Source organism: Sciurus vulgaris, assembly GCF_902686455.1.
Source record: "Sciurus vulgaris genome assembly, chromosome: 11".
Lineage (NCBI taxonomy): Eukaryota > Metazoa > Chordata > Mammalia > Rodentia > Sciuridae > Sciurus > Sciurus vulgaris.
In genome coordinates, this window is record NC_136472.1 from 40,953,196 (window position 1) to 40,972,694 (window position 19,499).

At 31.2% G+C, this 19,499-nt stretch overlaps 1 protein-coding gene across 3 annotated transcripts in view; it reads left to right on the forward strand.

The window, feature by feature from the left end:
* Positions 1 to 19,499, forward strand: part of IMMP1L (inner mitochondrial membrane peptidase subunit 1) — a 76,028-nt gene that overhangs the window by 23,066 nt on the left and 33,463 nt on the right. The window contains exon 3 of one of the 3 annotated variants that reach the window (XM_079105486.1): positions 7,205 to 7,460. The exons of 1 other annotated variant lie outside the window; for it this stretch is intronic. In XM_079105486.1, coding sequence (XP_078961612.1) covers positions 7,385 to 7,460 — 76 coding nt within the window. In that variant the 5' untranslated portion in view covers positions 7,205 to 7,384. Of the gene's footprint in view, positions 1 to 7,204; positions 7,461 to 17,317; positions 17,430 to 19,499 lie in introns of all 3 variants that reach the window. One more of the 3 variants, XM_079105485.1, reaches the window with a different exon arrangement.

Here is a 19,499-nt window from a genome sequence, read left to right on the forward strand (position 1 = left end):
GGTTAGAAAAGTAGACAGTTGCTCTCCCAGCACATTAGTAATCAGTATAGGGATTTACTGTGCTCATGAAGGTTTTTTAATTTGAAAAGTCATTTGCTTTTAAATTTACTAAATGAACAAATTTTACAGATATTTTAGGAAAAAATGAATAAAGAGCTTCATGTAGTTTATTGCAGTGCATTAGTCCTTGAAAGCTGCCATATGAACAATGTGTTTTAGAGACTCCAAGAGAGGAATAGCTTTTTCCATGGTACATCTGAGATGTACATGTAGTCGAAGTACAAAATGACACAACTCCCATGGAAAGAAAATTGGCAATTTCTAGAAAAAGACCAAGGCATACACCTTTTTCACAGTACGATTTTTGAGAATTTATTAAAGATATACTTGTATTCTTACAAAATACCATATGTTTAGGAGTTTTCATTCTAGCTTTGTTTGAAGTTGCAAAAGATCGGAAACACCCCTAATGTCTATCAGTAGGGTACTAGTTAAATGAACTATGATGTACATGTACAATGTAATACTCTACAAATAACAAACAGTGGTGACGTTTTCTATATGAAGATTTGGAAAGCTTCCCTAATGTATGGTTGTTTGAAAAAAGCAGAGTTCTAAACAAAGTGTGTAGTAAAGTACTTTTTGTGTAAGTCAGGGAGGGGATTAAAATATATATTCGTATTTGGCATATTTGCATCAAGAAAATCTGAAGAAGTACACAATATCTAAAACCTGTGTCAGGACAAGGAGAAAAATTGGATAGAAGGGGCTTCTATTGCACATTTTTTAGATGAGTTTTAATTTTGGAATATGTTAAGGTATTAGTAATTAACAAGTTTTATTTGTAAATCAAATGGAAGTACAAGAAAGGGTAAGCCTGCTATAATTAATGTAAAATTAGTCATTTGCAATTTTTATTCTTTTTTTCCCAAACTCTGTTAGATAGTAAGCAGGGAATAAATATTTCTTAAGTAAATGAGAAATAAACTCTATAATCTTTGAATGAACTTTCTTAGCTTATTTCTCAAAGCATCTTCTCAGCACAAGAAAAAAAATCCATAAATCATGTATTGATTTCAGCATAGAAATAAGGAATCATATTGAAATGAATGCTATGAAATATATATATATTTTAGTTCTTTATCAAATTATGAAGTTTCATTTAATTTGTATGATATTGACATCAAAGCATAAATTATATTTATCTGCTTTAGAAAAGCAAAATAAACGTTTTCAAGGACTCTTTCATGATTAGCAGACCAAAGCTTAAGAAATTTGAGAGCAAGGAAGAAAATAGCAGATAAATATTCTTTGTATTGCCTAATATTCTGTGCTATTTTAAGGGTAAATTTTTGGTCCTTCATGAAAAGCTGTTGTAATAGCAGCAGCAGTTACTCCTAACACAAGGACCACGTATCTCTGAAAATATTGAGTGATGGGGAACAGGGAACGTAAAAGTATGAATGACTATTGTTCCTCCCTTTATAAGAATCCAGAACTTATCTCAGCAATGACTCTTAATTGAAGATTCATATTCTGAACATATGAAAAACTTCTATAAGTCAAAGAATCTATTAGAATATAATTATTCAAGCAGTTATTATAAGCATCCCCAGTTTTCTCATTTAGATTATTTATGTCAGTTGTTCCTAAATTTTTTTGTTATACAGATTTTGACTGTCTTTCAATTTGTGCGTAACACTGCCTTTATTTTTTTTAAATCTATATTTACAGAAAATGCACATTATAAGTGGAGAGCTTAATAAAATTTTCACAAACCAAATAGACCTATGTAACCAGTACCCGAATACAGAAAAAGAACATCATCAGCACTCCAGAAGATACCTTCATGCTTTCTTCCAGTCACTTTTCCCTTCCTCCACAGGAGAAACACCACCATGATTTTTTAAAAGCATTGATTAGTTTTGCTTGATTTTTATTTATGTATAGAATTACACAGTATAGTTTTTTTTTGTATCTAATTTCCTGTGTTTAACATTGTGCCTTGAGATTCCTCTAGAATCTCGGGTAGTTGTTGTTTGTTCAGTTTCATTGCTGCATTCCATTATGTGAATATGTCACTGCCATTATTATCTATTCTACTACTGGACATTTGGGTAGTTTCCATGTAAAGCTACTATGAACATTCCAGTACATATATACCCACATTTCTTTGGTTATATATCTAAGAGTAAAATCTCTTGATCATAAGTATGTATATGTTCAGCTTTAATCAATACAGTCAATTTTCTAAAATGGTTGTGCCACTTATATTTATAATATGTGAGAAATCTAGTTGTTTCACATCTTCACTGGTACTCAGTTTCTTCCCTATCATATTCTTTTTTCACATTCTGTTGGATATAAAATAGTAAACCAGCATGGTTTTATTTTGTAGTTCCTGATAACTAATGAAGTTGAGCACTTTTTCATCTGTATAGTAGCTGTTTCGTTGTTCTCCTTTGTGAAGTGCCTGTTCATCTCTTGCCCACTTTTCTGTTGGGCTGTCTTTCTTTGATTGGCAGAAGTTCTTTATATGTTCAGAATGTAAATCTTTAATTAAATGTAGGTGTTGCACTCTCACTCAGGTTTGCCTTTTCACTTTTTTAATAGTGCTTTTGATGAATCAACATTTATGACATTAATGTAGTCTAGTTTATCATTTGTTTAGTGCCTTTATTGTTCCATCTGAGAAATATTTGTCTACTCTAAGGATGTTTTTCTTTTGTAGTATTTTTGTTTTACTTTTTAGATTGATCATTTTATACCGTATTCTGAGCCTTTGGACTCATGACACTGTATCTGGAGATAGAAAAAAGAGGTGGGCTTTGGTTAATGACCATAATTATGTACTTCTTATAAAATATTGCCTTAAGGAAATGGAGTTTATCCATGTTTACCTTGTATGCATCTTTATTGTACTGCTTTATTTGTTTGTTTTTCTTTAAGGGTAGTCTACTAGATGATTCAGGGAGAAATTTCTGAGGTGGGAAAGTAAATGTTAAGACTTTCAACATGTTTAACAATACTGGTTTCTGCTAGTACGTTTATTCTTGAAATATAAAATTTTGTAAAGCATTCACAGTCACAATTCTAGTTACCTCATTTGGATATAGTTCACTTTATTAAAGCTTAGAATATTAACTATAATTTTTGTTAATTTAAATTTAAATATAAAATGCTATCATATTTAAAAGTTACTTTTCATTCTTTCAAATTATTTTAAGCAATATTTCTTGTAATCATCTATATGTATGTAAGTTATAAACATTTATGAGGCTTTCAAATGTACTTTTTATTGTTCAGAAATATTTTCACTATGCTCTGAGTACATGGTATTATTTATATTACAGACATGTTTTAATACCTTAACATTTTAGTTTTCATCTTGCCAATTATATAAACTTCATGATTATTGTGTTACTTAATTTTATATTTGTATTTTGTAGTGAGAATAATTGCTTATTTTAAAATGTATTTTGTTTCTGATCACAATGCTGAAATTAAAGAAAGGTGATTATATTGACTGTTCACTAAGCATTTAGATATTTTTCACTTGTCAACTACATTTTTTAGTTTAAAGCATCAAATTAACTATTATTTTATCCTGGCTTTTATTTTAATTCATGCATTTAAAAACTGAAATTCAGATAAAAGATAGTTTCAAAATAAATTCAGTATATTATTTATGAGTGGAGCAACACATTAGCATTGGGTTCACAATAGATCATATCGCTTTTATTCCATCTTACAAGCTTAGCAGCACAAACAGAATAATCAGCATATTATTTGGCTGTCATCTGCTGAACAGAAACCAGAGATCACAAGGAGGTTTTCCCTAGCTGTGGTGATGGCCTTTTTGTTCCAAGCCCCCATCTGGGAGGGCCATGGTGTGTTATCATATGGAACGCGGGGTTTTCTGTAATCTGCTTAGCTGCACTGCAGTTTGAATCTTCATTCCATGTTTGTGTAATTTATAATTTTAATGAGACCATGGCTCTTGTGGGCTTTGAAATATATTAAAAGCTCTTTTGTGCATATGCTTTTGTTCTTGCTTAATAGGCTCAGTGTATTTAAAACTGATGAATTTTTATTCATGAATTTGGATGTCTGGAGATTAACTTAGACTGAATATCATTGCACTCATCTATTGATGGTTAGAAAGTTTTTTGTTATTGTTATTATTTTGTTTTGCTTTGTATATGTGCATGTGTGTGTTAATGTCTGTGTGATACATGGAACTAGAGAAGAAATAAACAAAACTTTAAAAGCCTAGGAAAAATGTATGACTAAGATAATAAAGAATTGATTTAAATTTTATCCATTTTATTTATTGATACTTAAATTTTACTGTAATCCTAGAATTTTAGATAAACACTATAAAGAAATAATTATGGAAAAAAACTTTAAAATAAGTTAATACCTTAAATACTTTTGTTTATTTTGAATTCATAGTCCATTATGACAGATTTAACATTTTCATTCTGTATTATCACTTGTCTGTGGTCATTCTGAATAAGTCATTCTCTTTCTTGGATTAAATTAGGTATATGGTACATATTTTAACTAGTTTTCCTAATTTCTGTAAAACCCTTTTAATTAACAGTATTTTAAAACTCTGATGAACATGATGGAAAAACTTATAGAAAAGCAATTTACTAGTAATTTATAAAATTGATTGTTTTATCTTTAGCATTCTGAAATATAGTAAATACTTAAAACTTGATAGTTATTACTTACCTTACTTATATTTAAAATTTTTGAATATAAACAATTATATAGCACCACAGAAAAAAATCATGGCCCTTTCTGAATCTGGACATCTTTTTGAAGATGCTATATATTGCACTCAATTAGGGGTAACAGACTTCACCGGTCTCTTATGAAGTTACTCCAGAGGAAAGTTTTTTTTAAAAAATCTATATTTCCTGATTAAAACATTTTGTAACTATAATGCAATCATTGTTTTTTGGTATTTGATAGTCAGCAATTTGGGAGAGCTCATCTACTCCTACCACTACCCTTAAGCTAGAAGTATGAATGAAATACAGGCTAAAATGTCAGACTTCTACACTTTCTTTACTGTTTATCAGATTTGACACTGGAATGTTTGTTCCTCCATATTAACTCTATGCTTCAGTACTTTTATTAGTCATACAACTTCATTTAGCTTAGGAACACATCGAAAATGTGCAGTACTATTCAATTGACATATAATGTGAGTCACATACATATTTTAATTGATCATCTATATCCAAAGTATTATATTGTCTTTTCAACATGTGATCAGTATAAAAATTAATAAAATATTGTACTTTTTTTGTATTGTCTTGAAAGTCCAATGTGTATTTTATACTTACAGTACATCTCAACTTGAACTAGTCACATTCCAAGTACTCATAGTCACTTGGGGCTAATGGCTACATTATTGAACTGTGGAGCTGTAAATTATTACACAATTATAACAAATGTCATGACAAAAATATGCATTGTCTGCATTCCTCATTATTTTTCTAGTAATATTCTACATAAGGTGACCAAAGAATATTCATGTGCCTTGTAGTTGAAATTATATACATTACTTTTTACAGTTTTGCCACTGATACTGTTTTGATCTGTATCAGTGTATGTTTAATACATGAAATCAGAATTATGTCACCTGACTCCTGAGTACCTATCAGATATTGTATAGATATGCTTAAATATGTGATGTTGAGAAGATAAGCAGCTGATGTAATGGATATGTAATGTTCCTCATAAATTGAGTGTAAATCAAACTTGTCGAATAAACCATATTCAGCTACCCTAAGGAGCTAGTGTTATAAGAATCCCGTAAGTCTTAATAATTATTTTTTAAATTAAAACTGAGAATTCCTTCACATTATTAGAATGTGTATGAATTTATCTTTTTATATAAATTTAGAGCTGGTATAGTTGTATATTTCTTTGAAAAAAAGATGATCATAAAATAGTTTTCTAAAGACCTCTAGCAGTTTTTTACATTGAAAATGTTCTGTATACAAATAAGAAGAGAAATTACTTAACTGATATTTTAAAAACATATAGTTATGAATTAAAAATTTTTGAATTATAATTGATTTGATTTAAATATTTTAAAGAATAAAGTGATGAAGAGGATTTGTATTGAATACTGCAGGAGTACCTACTTTATTAAAAAAACGTGAACCTTGTCATGTGAAATTGACCTTCCTGCTGGAGTATGCTTTAGAGAAAACCATGTATTTGTAAGACCTCTGAGTTTTTCTCATTTTCTAAATTTTGAGGGATCAAACCTAATTTTTATGTAATCTGACTCTCTTATGTAGATATTAGCCCATGCTTCTTGTGTTCTTGATTCACTTAAATTTTTATTGACTACTCCCTGTGACTTTTGCATTTAAAGTGTTGGCACAAAATGTTAAACTACTCTTTAAACAATATCTCTAGTTTCTTGGAGATGATAAATCCGTCCATTGATTTCCTAATTTTATTATGTACACAGTCAATTGTAATCCAAGATTACAGCAAACATGATGTTAATTTCTAGACATAATCTATGTACATTTCAATTACAGCGCATGATTGTTATAGAAGCGCAGAATAAAAAGGAATAACATTTGTGCTATCCTCACAGGAGCTGTCAATAAAAGATGTAATAGGGGATTTAGGAATCTGGAAATGGCCAACTAATTTATGTGAATCTATTTTATTTCAGCTAGAAAGACCAAGCTTTTTTTCGTCTGCACTGCATATTGCACAGCACAGGCTGTCTATACAAAACCAGGCGGCTGCATATGGATAGTCCCTTGATATCATTCACTTGCTGTGTAATCTTATTATGCAAAGTTCTAATCTTCACCTAGAATGAATGCCTCTGGGTCAGAATATAGTCATATCAGGGTTTTTGAGGTCATGTTTTGTGATCCTTAGCTTATTCTTCTAAGTAGGGCTGGGATTTAAAGGGTATTCCCCAGACACTAGCAGAGATATACAGCAGAACCTGCTGCCTTTTTGGAAGACAAGACCAACATGAGGTCCCTGGTAGGATTAAACTTGATTTGTAGCTGTAGGATTTTTTAACAGATGTATTATTGGACAGGGAATAGGGGGCCACCAGCACAGCAAAATTGAATCATGACTGGCATTCTCAGGGAGTTTGCTGCCTGCTAAAATAGCAGCTGCATGTGGATTTGACTTCTTTCAGGTGAAGCGACTTCCAGTCATTTGGAAAGGATGGGATGAAAAGGAACCTTGGTGATAATTTTGATGTCTGCAAGATTTAGTACCAGTGTAATGGGATTATCGGTAACACCTTCACTGCAGAAAAAGCCACCTGGCGCTATAACTGGCAACAACTGAGAACTAATCCTTTCCCATCTCTTGGATGTCATTCATGAAGCTCAAAGCAATTTCTACCCTGCTAACTGTGATTAGTTTTATAAACAACAACAAAAAATCAGGTGATCAAGGCAAAGAATACGCTTTGTGTTAATTATTCATAATATGAAACCTTATTTTAAGCTATGTGATTTATAAATTATGTGACAAACTATAAACTGTGATTCAAAATTTATTAAGCTGTTCAAATAGAAAGGTTGATTAATGATGCTTTTATACTTTCCCTGGTTGAGTGACAGAGTATTTGCTCTTAGTAAAGATTCATATTTGAGATTAAATATTAATTTAAGCACTGTTACATTCTTTTGTATTTGGGGTCATTATGAAAGTAATCAAAATGTCTATACACGTAAGGAATTGAAGTGATTTGTGTTGTCATACATTTTACCTGTTTTCAACTGCTTCAATTAACTGCTGATGAAATGGTTTAGGTGAATCTAACATAATATAAAATAAATGGAGCACATATTTTTGATAATTAAGGCTCACAGTGCTGATAAAAGGAGTTTTTGTGAAAAGATATGATTTAATTTATAAAATTCCTAGAATAGTTAACATTAAATGCCTTATTTTTAAAAATCAGTACTTCTTAGTTAAGATTTTCTTTAGCACATTAGACTTTAGGAATTTGTTCTAGAATCAATACATTAGTTAATATTTTTAGCATTTTATTTCAACCAAAAACTTTATCAAGTACTTTGTTTAGAGGTGTTAATTATTTTAATATTCTTCTTTTACACGATCCAGAATAAACTGAGAGAAAATGAAGTCAAATTATCCCATCAGTCACCCAAACAGTATGCAACATAACTGCCAAGAGTAGAAAAGATAATTAGTGTTGTCAGTGTTATGATCCTAGAGTACTTAATTTAAAAATATTTATTCATAGACCTTGAATTTTATCTTATCCTGTTTTGTGATTTAGTAGCCTTAAGTTTTAAAAAAGAGGTTACAAAACCTCAGTCTAAATGTTTTAAACTTTACATTTTTTACTAAATATATGTGACTAAAATATTTTCTAGAAGTTACAAGGATAAAATATGAACATCCATTTTACACATGGTGTATTCATGTACCTGTAGCGTCTGATTGTATGTAGTACCTTTTATTCTTCATATAAAGTCTTTATTAGAAAAGTCAGCAGGTAAAATATAATAAATTTATGTAGTTCTTTCATCAGGTCTTCCTAACTTTGTATTCTTAATGCGCTTGGTTTAACTGGTTCCAAGATGCTCTACTCCAAAATGTGCTTCTTCACTTTCACTACATTTTGAATGAAGGAATGAGAAAGTTTAAAAATATTTCTACTGAACTATATTCTGCTGATTTATGAAGGAGTTCTTTAATTTTCTACTTATATTTTAACGATTAAAATTATGTAAAATTCTGCAGTCTTGATGAAAAGCATTTACCATGAAGTAAATGGACTGACATATTTTTCTTATCCTCATAATATAATTACCTACATTTAAAGTCTAAAATATTTGGTTTATGTGTAATTTCAAATTATTTAGCCAGGTAGTTTATTATCTTAGGATAACTTTCTATGTAGTCGATGTTGTGTAATTATTTTTTTATTTAAAGAAACTTTCTGTTCAAAACAATTTTGCATCATTTATTAAACATGGCAAACATTTGCTTACTATTTATTGAGTAGGTCTTGAAAGTTAGTGCTTTTTCTTTCCTCCCTCCATTTTAGGCATCTTATTTGATGAGACATGGTTATTTCCTTTGGAATGTTCCAAATAAACTCATCCCTTAATTAAATTAGACATAAACATGTGAGATCTTCACAATGGTATATATTCTTTTCATCTTGATGGAGGTTACTTAAATTTGGTAACTTAACTCATAGGGAATTTGGCTCATCTCACAAAGCTATATTACTAATTTAATTTGTAACATGAACACAAGACTCATAATGATGTCAGTAAGAGTTGAGGTTTTTTTGTTTTTGTTTTGTTTTGATTTATTTTTGGAGGCGAGAGAATAAGAAATTAGATGAAATTGTTTTACAAGAATAAATCAGGTGTAACACAGAGCTGGATGGGAATATCAGCAAATTCTTGATTAAGATATGATAAACTCAGTTTTTCTCATTTGGATATTCATAGACTTCATTTCTCTTCAAAGAGCCTACCTGGACTGCAAATTGGCAACAGTAACAACTAGCCTATGATGATGTAAATGCTATTTCTCTTTTTATAATTCTTAGTTGACCTTTATTTTATTTATTTATATGCAGTGCTGAGAATCAAACCCAGAGCCTCACACTTTCTAGGCAAGTGCTTTACCACTGAGCCACAACCTCAGCCCAATAAGTGCCATTTTTTTCATTTGAGTTAATACCCTTCCACTATTGCTTATACAACTACTATATTAAGAAAAGATGGATCATATAGCAGTGGGAATTATTGGTGGATGAATGACATTTATCAAAGCTAATGATTATATTTAAAGTCTCAGTTACTTATACTTTATGAACCAAGTGAGTTTTGATCATACACACACACACACACACATACACATATAAATGAACTCAATAAAATAACAATGATTAATGAAATACTTTGAAGTATTTAGCATTATAAAGATCAATTTATGACAATTTATAGAATTATCCTAGCATTAACATTCATTTTAAAAAGAGTGAATGGTTAAGTTTTGTCGAATTTCTGAAAGTGTTGAGTATGTTTCTGTGATCTCAAATGACAACACAAAGCTCTTTACTGAAATTCCTTCCTAGGAGCCTGTTAAAACTACAAATTCTGTGGTGTTGCTCCCAGAAAGTCTATAAAGTCTAATTCACTAGCTCTATGATGGGAGCTTGAGAATCTTAATTTTGAATTTTGGTAGGTGTTCACTTATCAGGATATTTGGAAACTGCAGTCAGATTTAGAGGAGTGAAAGTGATCACAGTGATTTATTTCCTCGAGGAATGAAACAAAAGGTTTTATAAAATTTTCATAGATTATGAGGATCAGAGTACCTTGAATTTCTAGTTCTGAAAAATTAAAAAATAACCCCTATACAAGTCTTACAGTAGATTTAACATTTATAGATTTGAACAATTCACGAGCAGCCTCTAAGGTGATTTTGAAATGGCAAGAATTTGAATTACTTTGATGGAGAGGCTGCTGTGTAAGAGTGAATTACTTAACTATTGAGCAGAGTACACCTATCTTAACGAGACTTTGTTGTTCCCTACCTGGCACAATAACTTCCATTTAAGATCTGAAATGGACATACATGTTTCAGATGCTTTATATGCATCTTTCTATGGGAAAATGTATTATTGTAAGTATTCTTGAATTTGAAAATCACATAGGTCTCAGAAATGTCGAAATGTATTTTTTCTTGTCCAAAATGAAAGTAAACATAGCAAAACTATGATGTTAATTTGTTTTCTGCATCCCCATCTCCGTGTTTCTGCTCACCTTTTCTTCATGTGAGCATTTCTTTAAATGCTAAACTCCGTTGCTCTATCAGAACAACAGAAAAAGTTAAGATATTAATCACTTCTCTCATTGGCTTCTTACTCTTTAGAATAAATCAACGTCTGTACACTATGTTCTTAATTAACTTTTGCTATGTTGTTTTTTTACGGTTTCTGAAACAAAATGCCTCCTCTTTTCAAAGGAATTTCTGACCTGAACAATCAGATGGCTGTATTCTTTGTGGCTTTTTGTAGTCTGAAATCACTCTTAAGTCTACGTCTGTCATTGGATCTAAATAAAAATCTTAGAATTGAATGCCTATGCCCAAAAACATCTAAGGATGAAGAAATCTCTAATTTCTTTTCAGTTTCTAGTGTTCCCTTTGTTCAATTTTTTTAGTTGGTTTTGACATCAACCCAACCATCAAACTGAAAAACTGCCAATACCTGAATCCATTTTTTTCCCTCATATTTTTTGGAGAAAGTGTTTAAGCTTTTATCAGAAGCAATCTGTCTACTTTAGTTTAATTCCCTTTCTTGCACTTCTTAAAAATTGAAGAATCTTATATACACATGTATACATACCACATGATCTATTCATACATACGCATATACCTGTGTAATCGCTAAGACTCAAGCTCAGATGCCACTCCCCAAGGTAAACCAGTCTTAACCTCTGTAAATTAGTTTTGTTTTTATTTGAGTTTCATAAAAATTAAGAATATAAGTGGAATTATACACCGTATGCTCTTTTGCATTTATTCTTTTTATTGATGTGTAGTATCCCAGTGTGTGAATATACTACAACTTACCCATTTTTCTGATGATTGACATTTGAGTTGTTTAGTTTTGAGGTATTATGAACAGGGTTGGGGATGTGTCTCAGTGGTAGTGTGCTTGCCTAGAATACTCAATGCCCTGAGTTTGACCCCCAGCACTGCCAGAGAGAGAGGGTGGGGAAAGAAAGAGAGAGATTATGAATAAAGCTACTATGAATGTTCCTGTACAGGTCTGTTGATGAACATAAACATCTCATTCTGTGGCATATAAATCTAGGAGTAAATACTATCAGTCTTCCAAAGTGGTTGTATAAATTTGTTTTTGATAGCAGTGAATGAGAGTACTGATTTCCAATTGCTTCATCTTTTTAAGAGCTTGTTGTCTTTTTAGTTTTAGCATAGTGGTAATTTTCTGATAATATCTCTTTATGATTTTAATTTGCAATTTCTTGAAGATCAGCTTTTCATGTTCTTTTAACTCTTCTGAATAATCTTGGTTTTCACCTTAACTAGATTGAAAGACACTTAGAAAATTAGTAAAGCATACTTCTATGTGTGTTTGTGAGGATGTTTCCAGAGACAATTTGTAGGTGGGACAAAAAACTAAGGGAAGATGTTTTTTGAATGTGGGGGTACTGTCCAATAGTCTGGGGGGCCCAGATAAAACAAAAAGTAGGAAGAGGAGGAAAGTATATTGTGCTCAAAAGCTTGATTCTTCTAGAACCAATTGAGTTTTTTTTCCTTTGTGTGTGTGTGTGTTTTGTTTTGTTTGTTTTGCTGCAGCCATTGCCTAAGGACATCAGATTTCAACTTCTTTAGCCTTTGAATGTGGACTCCAATTAGCATCTCTTTAAGGAGTTGCCAGGTCTTAAAATGGTGGAGGGGTTCCTAGCTTCTTGAACCGAGCAGCTTCTGGTTTCCCCTGCTCTCTAGATTATAGGCAGCCATTGAGGGACTATCCAGTTCTGATTGTGTAAACCAATCTAATGACTCCCCTTTTATAATATATATACATTCTATGGGTTCTGTTCCTCTAGAGAAACCTGACGAATATTTTAACAATTTGGATGTCCTCTTTTGTGAAGTCTCTGAATTTTGCTTAGTTTTTATTAGGTTATTTATCTTTTTCTCACTATCTGTTGGACTTCTATATATTCTGAATGTGCCTTTGGCAGATATTTTTCTAGATATATTCTTCCAACATGTGGATTGCCCTTTTGCTTTTTAAATCTTTGATGTCAAATATGATAAATACAATTCAATTAATCCCTAGTGTTAGTACTTTTTTGTCCTATTTAAGAAATATTAGCCTTACCCCAATGTAATTAAAATAACTTGTTTTTTCCTAAATGTTTTATTGCTTTACCATTTATAATTGTATCCAGTCCATCTTAGTTTGTTTTTTTTTTTTTTTTCTTTTTTGGCAGCACTAGGAATTGAACTCAGGGCCCTGTGTATGCTGAACAAATGCTCTATTACTGAGCTACAACTCTAGCCCCTCAAATTAATTTTTGTGTATGTTGAGGGTGTAGGGCAAGGTGACTGTTTCTTTTTTTTTTTTTTTTAATACGGATATGTTGTTGAAATAGCACCAGTTGTTGAAAAGATCGCCATTTCTCTGAATTGTACTAAAGCCTTTGTTGTAAATTAGATAATCTTCAATGTGTGAGTCTGTTCCTGAATTCTTTGTCCCATTGATTTATTTGTCTGAATTTGACCAATACAATGTCTTACTTACTATAAGTTGATTGTGAATCTTGATATCTGAAGTGAGTCTGTCAACTTTGTTTTTCTTAATGTTTGTATTCTGGTTCTTTAGTATTCATTTTACAATCAGCATTTTATAAAATGTCTACTGAAAAAAATTGTCCACTGAAATTTGTATAATGATTGTATTCAATCTGTGGACCACTTAAATTGGGAACACTGTAACATCTTCCAATCCATAAACATAGTACATCTTTCCATTCATTTTGATATCCTTTATTTTCTCTTAGCTTTTAAAGATCATTTTTGACAAAAATTTGACAAATATTTGAATTTCTTGTTGTTGTCATACAATACTTTAGAACTTCATTTTTTAATTGAGTAAGTAGAAATTTAGTTACTTTTTATAGATCAAATTTTTTTTTTTTTTGCTATTGTATCAGGAGACACAGCTAATTCACATATTTATTCTTTTTTCTGTTCAGAACTATTATTTGTTAAAGATGGCTTTTTAGCTTCATCGTTTTTTCCTTTTTTTTTTATAAGTTCATATTGGTATTTTCTACTCAGACTTAATTTTTTAGAACATTAAATGAAGATTTAATAATATTGTTAATTGTTCTATGAATAATAATGATTGAAGTTCTGGATTTTTTTCTAAATTTATACGATTTAGAAGGATTTAATAAGAGTGAGTGTGAGTTAATAATTATTGAAGTTGATTGGTATAACCTCATTCTTTCTAACTTTTTTAGTGAATGTCATTATTTTCCCATTAGGTAAAATGTAGTCTCCAGAGTTTTGTTGTTTATGTATTGTTTGTGTTTGTAAATAACCTGTTCTAGTTTACAAAAGCTCCTTTCTAAGTTTATTATGAATGGATGTTGAATGTTATCAGCTGCATCATTTGAGATGATCACATGATTTTTCTTTGTCAGTTACACTGATTATAAAATGTAATGTCAACTTTACATTCTAGTCATGTTGTATTCTTTTTATATTTCATTAAATTCAATTTGTTATTTTTGTTTAGGATATTTGTGTCTTGATGAGAGAGATTGTTTTAAAATTTGCCTTTTCCGTTATGCTCTTGTGGAGTTTTAGCATTAAGTTTATATTGGCCACATAAAACCAGATGGGAAATATCCCTTCATTTTCTTTTCACTGAGCTTTTTCCTTAAATGTTTGAAAAAAAATTATCAGGGAAGCTTTCTGGGCCTGGAATTTTTTTGGGTATAGGAACATTTTTAATCATAGATTAAACTTCTTGTAAACATGTAAACAAAAATATTTTTATGTCTTCTATCAGTAAGTTATTTCAATTTAATTTACCTTTAATTTAAAATATTATACTTACAATGGCAATATTTTTAAAATAATATCATTTCATTGTCTTTCAGTGTTTATAAGATCTCTCTGTTAAGACTCTGTATATAACCCTGATACCAGTAATTCAGGGTCTCTCTCCTTCTTTTTCTTAACTTGGGTTTATTGAATATAACTAGTATGTATTTGCGTTTTATATTCTTGATTTGTGTTCATATTATTTTCTTCTTTTGTTTTTGTTTTTCTAGTTTGTGCTTTTTCAAACTTCCTGAAATAGAAGGTTTGATCATTAATTTTCATCCTTTTTTTATTTTTAATGTACTTAAAACTATTGATCTTCTTCATATTACTTCTTTAGGTGGCTCCTGAAAGAGTCACTGTCCTATTTTCATTATCTTTCAGTACCAAATGATATTATTTAGATAATTTTCAAACATCTATAATTATTCAACTGTCTGTTATTAATTTCTAGTTTAACTCTTCTGTGATCAGAAAATGTACTGTGTATTTTTCATTCCTGTTAATTTAAAAAATATTATTATGAAATATTCCTTTTTATTTCTAATAATACTTTTTGTGTTGGTGTTAAATAGATATAAATAAATGATGACTCTTTGTATAGCATATCCTGTGGGGGGTGGGTACTGGAGATTAAACCTAAGGCCTCTTGCATGCTAAGCAAGTACTCTATATTTGAGCTATACCCTTAGCCCCTTTTCATTTATTTTACTTTGAAACATTATCTATTTTTCTCTTGTTGAGTTGCTCAGGCTAATATACAGCTTGTGATCCTCTTGCCTCTGCTCCCTGAGTAGATGGGATTATAGGAGTGTGAAATGGTGCCAGCTTATATGAAATATCTTCTAATTTTATCCTTTTTGTGGTCCAATATTTAAAATGTGTAATGAAGAAAATGTTTGGGTTTTGCTTTCTTAATATGGTCCGATAATAATAATTATTGAAGTTGACTGTGTAACCTCATTTTTTAGTAACATATCTTTTAGTATCTTTTTTTAGTGAATGTCATTATTTTCCCATTAGGCAAAATGTAGTCTTTAGAGTTTTGTTGTTGTTTATTTATTGTTTGTGTTTGTAAATTCCCATACCAGGTTACAAATGCTCCTTTCTAAGTTTATTGTGAATGGATGTTAAATGTTATCAGCTGCATCATTTGAGATGATCACATGATTTTTCTTCATGAATTACTTCTTTTCCTTTTTTTTCATGTTCTTATTTTAAAGTCTTTGTACGTTAACTTTAATATCTGCATCATCTGTTGGTCTCTTTCTGCTATGTATTTTTTCTCTTAGTTTTCAAAAATATGGTTCTATTTTATAACTTGTTTTGATTGAAACAGTCACTTGTAGTACACTAATAGTCTTTGGTTGAATTAAATTAAAAATTATAATCTAATTTTTTAAATGGGCAAAGGATTTGAATAGATCTTTTCCAAAGAAGATATGCAAATAGCCAATAAGCAAATGAAAATGGTGTTAAACATTATTTACTAAAAAGGAAATGTAAATCAAAACCTCACTGATGTTACTTTACATTTGCTGGGATGGAAACAATCAAACATGGATAATAAAAATATTGGCAGAGATATGGAGAAATTAGGACCCTTATACATTGCTAGAGAAAATGTAAAATAGTGAGGCTGCTTTGGGAAACAGTTTAGCAGTTCTGCAAAAAGTTAAACATTTTACAGCATTACTCTGACCCCACAATTCCATTTCTAGGTCCACACATGAAAGAACTGAAAACATATATCCACACAAAACTGGTACCTGAATGTTTATAGCAACATTATTCATAATAGTCCCAAAGTGAAAATAACCCAATGTGCATCAGCTAATGAACTCAAACAAAAATGTTATATTCATACATTGGAATATTATTCAGCCATAAAAGGAATAACATTCTGTTACATACAACAGCATGGATGAATCTGGAGCACATTATTCTAAGTGATAGAAGCCAGTTATAAAATGCCACATATTATATTATTCCATTTACATAAAATGTCCAGAATAGGCAAATCCATGGTTACAAAGAACTATAAGGAGGAAAAGTGACTAATGGAGAGAGGCTACTAATGGGTATAGATACTCATCTTTTCGAGGTGACAAAAATGTTGTGGAATTAGATGATGATAGTTGTATAACCTTGTAAATACACAAAAAGCCATAGTACACGTCAAAAAGATGGATTTTATGTCAATTATGTTTCAATTCAAGTACTGTTTAAAAGAACTAGAAAGGTTCTAAATGATGTATTCTTTCTGTGAAAAATAAAGGGTTGTGTGTGTGTGTGTGTTTCCAGTGATAGTGTATGAACAGGGTCTTATTGTTTGTTAAGGCTGATCTATTTCGGTTTTGCCTCTACTCCCAGGAGGTGACTTTGTTATCCTCAGTAACATAACTGATCTTGGAAGGTCTTGAAGTCTAACTTTTGTGTCCTTTAACATTGTGTGGCTTTCTTTAGTTGCTAACATCTCTGTAGCCCAAATCTCTAGCTTTTAATCTGCTGCATTTTTGCTGGAATTCTGGATGTCTTACTCTGCTCAGATGGCAATTAGACAGTCAGCTAGTGCCTCAAGGGGAGATTGAAAGCCAAATTGAGGTTCCTGCTTCTCTGCAGTTTGATCCTCATATCCTATTTACCTTGACAGGCAAAAATAACAATCTCTGTCTCAGCCAAATGGGACTTCGATTTTCTTCTCAGACCTATTTTCCTGTGCTGTGATTTGCCCAGCCCTCTCATACTTTCAGAGAAAAGGCCAGGTAAATGTGGAGCTCACCTTATGTTCTTCCCTTCTTGCATGTGTCCTCATCCTTCAGATCCTGCCTACACTTAGGCCTAATGTCTTTAAACACCTATTTTGTATGTTTTATCCAGATTTTGTGGTTTATTTATTTATTTTTGTTTTCATAGAGAAGTTAATCCTGTTTTAAGCTACTCTGTCACAACTGGCATTGACGTCTCCGATTGCCTCCTGTACTTCGATGTTCAGTCGTCTCTATTTAACTCTCCTTTTGACTCATTCTCATCAGTGGTCTCTTCCCATCGTTAGACTCTCCCCGTGCAGGATCATCACCATTGGCTTTCAAGCTTATGCTGTTTCTTGTTTTTTAAAAAACACGCTTGCCCCTGCGTTCTTCCTGTTACTTTACTATGCTGGTTCTCAACTGGGCAGTTTTGCATCCCAGGGGACATTTGGCAATTCCTGAAGACATTTTAACTTTTCACAACCAGGGAAGAGGGGAATATTGGCATCTAGAAGTGAGGGATGATGCCAAAATCATACAATGCATAAGATAGCTGCCCACAGCAAAGGATTGTTTAGCCCACTCAATATTGTGAGGTTGAGAAACTATAACCTATTTTGCTTGCCTACATAGCCATGGATATTTCACAAATATATCTAATTTAACATAGCAAAGTAGCTTCTTGATTTTTATACACCATATGTGGGTATGTAGACCCATGTAGGTAGACCCTCATTTAACCAGTTACTCAGTCCAGTAGTTTAGCAGTGATTTATAATTCTTTTTCCTTGCCTTTACCTTTTTTTTTTTCTCTTGAATTTTTTCTTTTTTCTTTTTCCTCTTCAATTTCTTAAGTCCACCCTTTTCTATCCATTTACATTGCTACCATTGTAATTCGTTGAACATTATCTCTTGCCTGCTTATCTACCCTTTGTCCTTTTCCATTTTGGGACTTCCTCCGGTCCTTTCTTGTAGAATGAGAGTAATCTTAAATTGTAAATCAGATCATGTTACTTTCCTACTTAATATTGTTGAGTGACTTCCCATTACTTTTAGAATAAAATCCCAAATTCTTCAAGATCTTGAATGATGTTACTTCTCTCCAGTCTGAATTTATGTCCTTTACACAGTTTTTCAGCCTTTTCAGTTTCTTAGCATTGTAATGCTATTCTGTCTACACATAATTTGTTACTTATATCTTACCTTATCTTTTTAACCTTTCAAAATCTAACTTCAATGACATTTTCCTTAGAGAAGTTATTCTGGGCTCCTCATAAGGAAATTATTCCTCACTCATTGCTCACTGTCACTTTTCCAGATGTTGTTTTCTACAGAAATTACCCAATATATTCAATGTATTTGTTTATTTACTTTACATATGCGTGACATTTGCCTGACTATAAACTGTATGACAGGCATCATGTTCACTGTTGTATTTCCTGGACTAAACTCAGGTTTTGGAACCAAATAGTAGCTCAGTTAACACTGTTGAAAGAATGGGTGAATTAATGAATGACTCTAAAGACACCCTTTTCCCCCCAAGTATTTGCTTTAAAAAGTTTTATTCTACAAAAAAAAAGAAATTGGAAAAACTAGCCCAATGCATGCTTGTATACAAATTCATCTGAATTTAACAATGAATGTTTGCCACATTAGCTTTATCTCATATATTGTGAGATAAATATCTACATCTATTTGTTTAAATATATATTAGTATTAGTAGAAGCAAGCCATTTGAAAGGAAGTTGTAGTTATGGCTTATAATTCACTTTATCTTCTGTGAACAAGGTTATCATCCTGCCCAGCATGATACTAGAAAATTTAATATTAATAGTGATGTCATTCTATGTACATTTGATATGGTTTCATTTTGTAGTGATATGGTTTAATTCCCCGTTTATGCCATAATGTGTTTTTAAAAAGCTTTTTTTTTTCTCTTTTACTCCAGGATCCATTTAAGGACTTCATATTATATTTGGTTGTTATTACCTTCCGTTTTCTTGTAATTTAAAATAGTGCTCTTGCTATTCACTGTTTTTCCTTTTATTGAATTTATATATTTTAAATGGTCAAGCTCATTCTCTT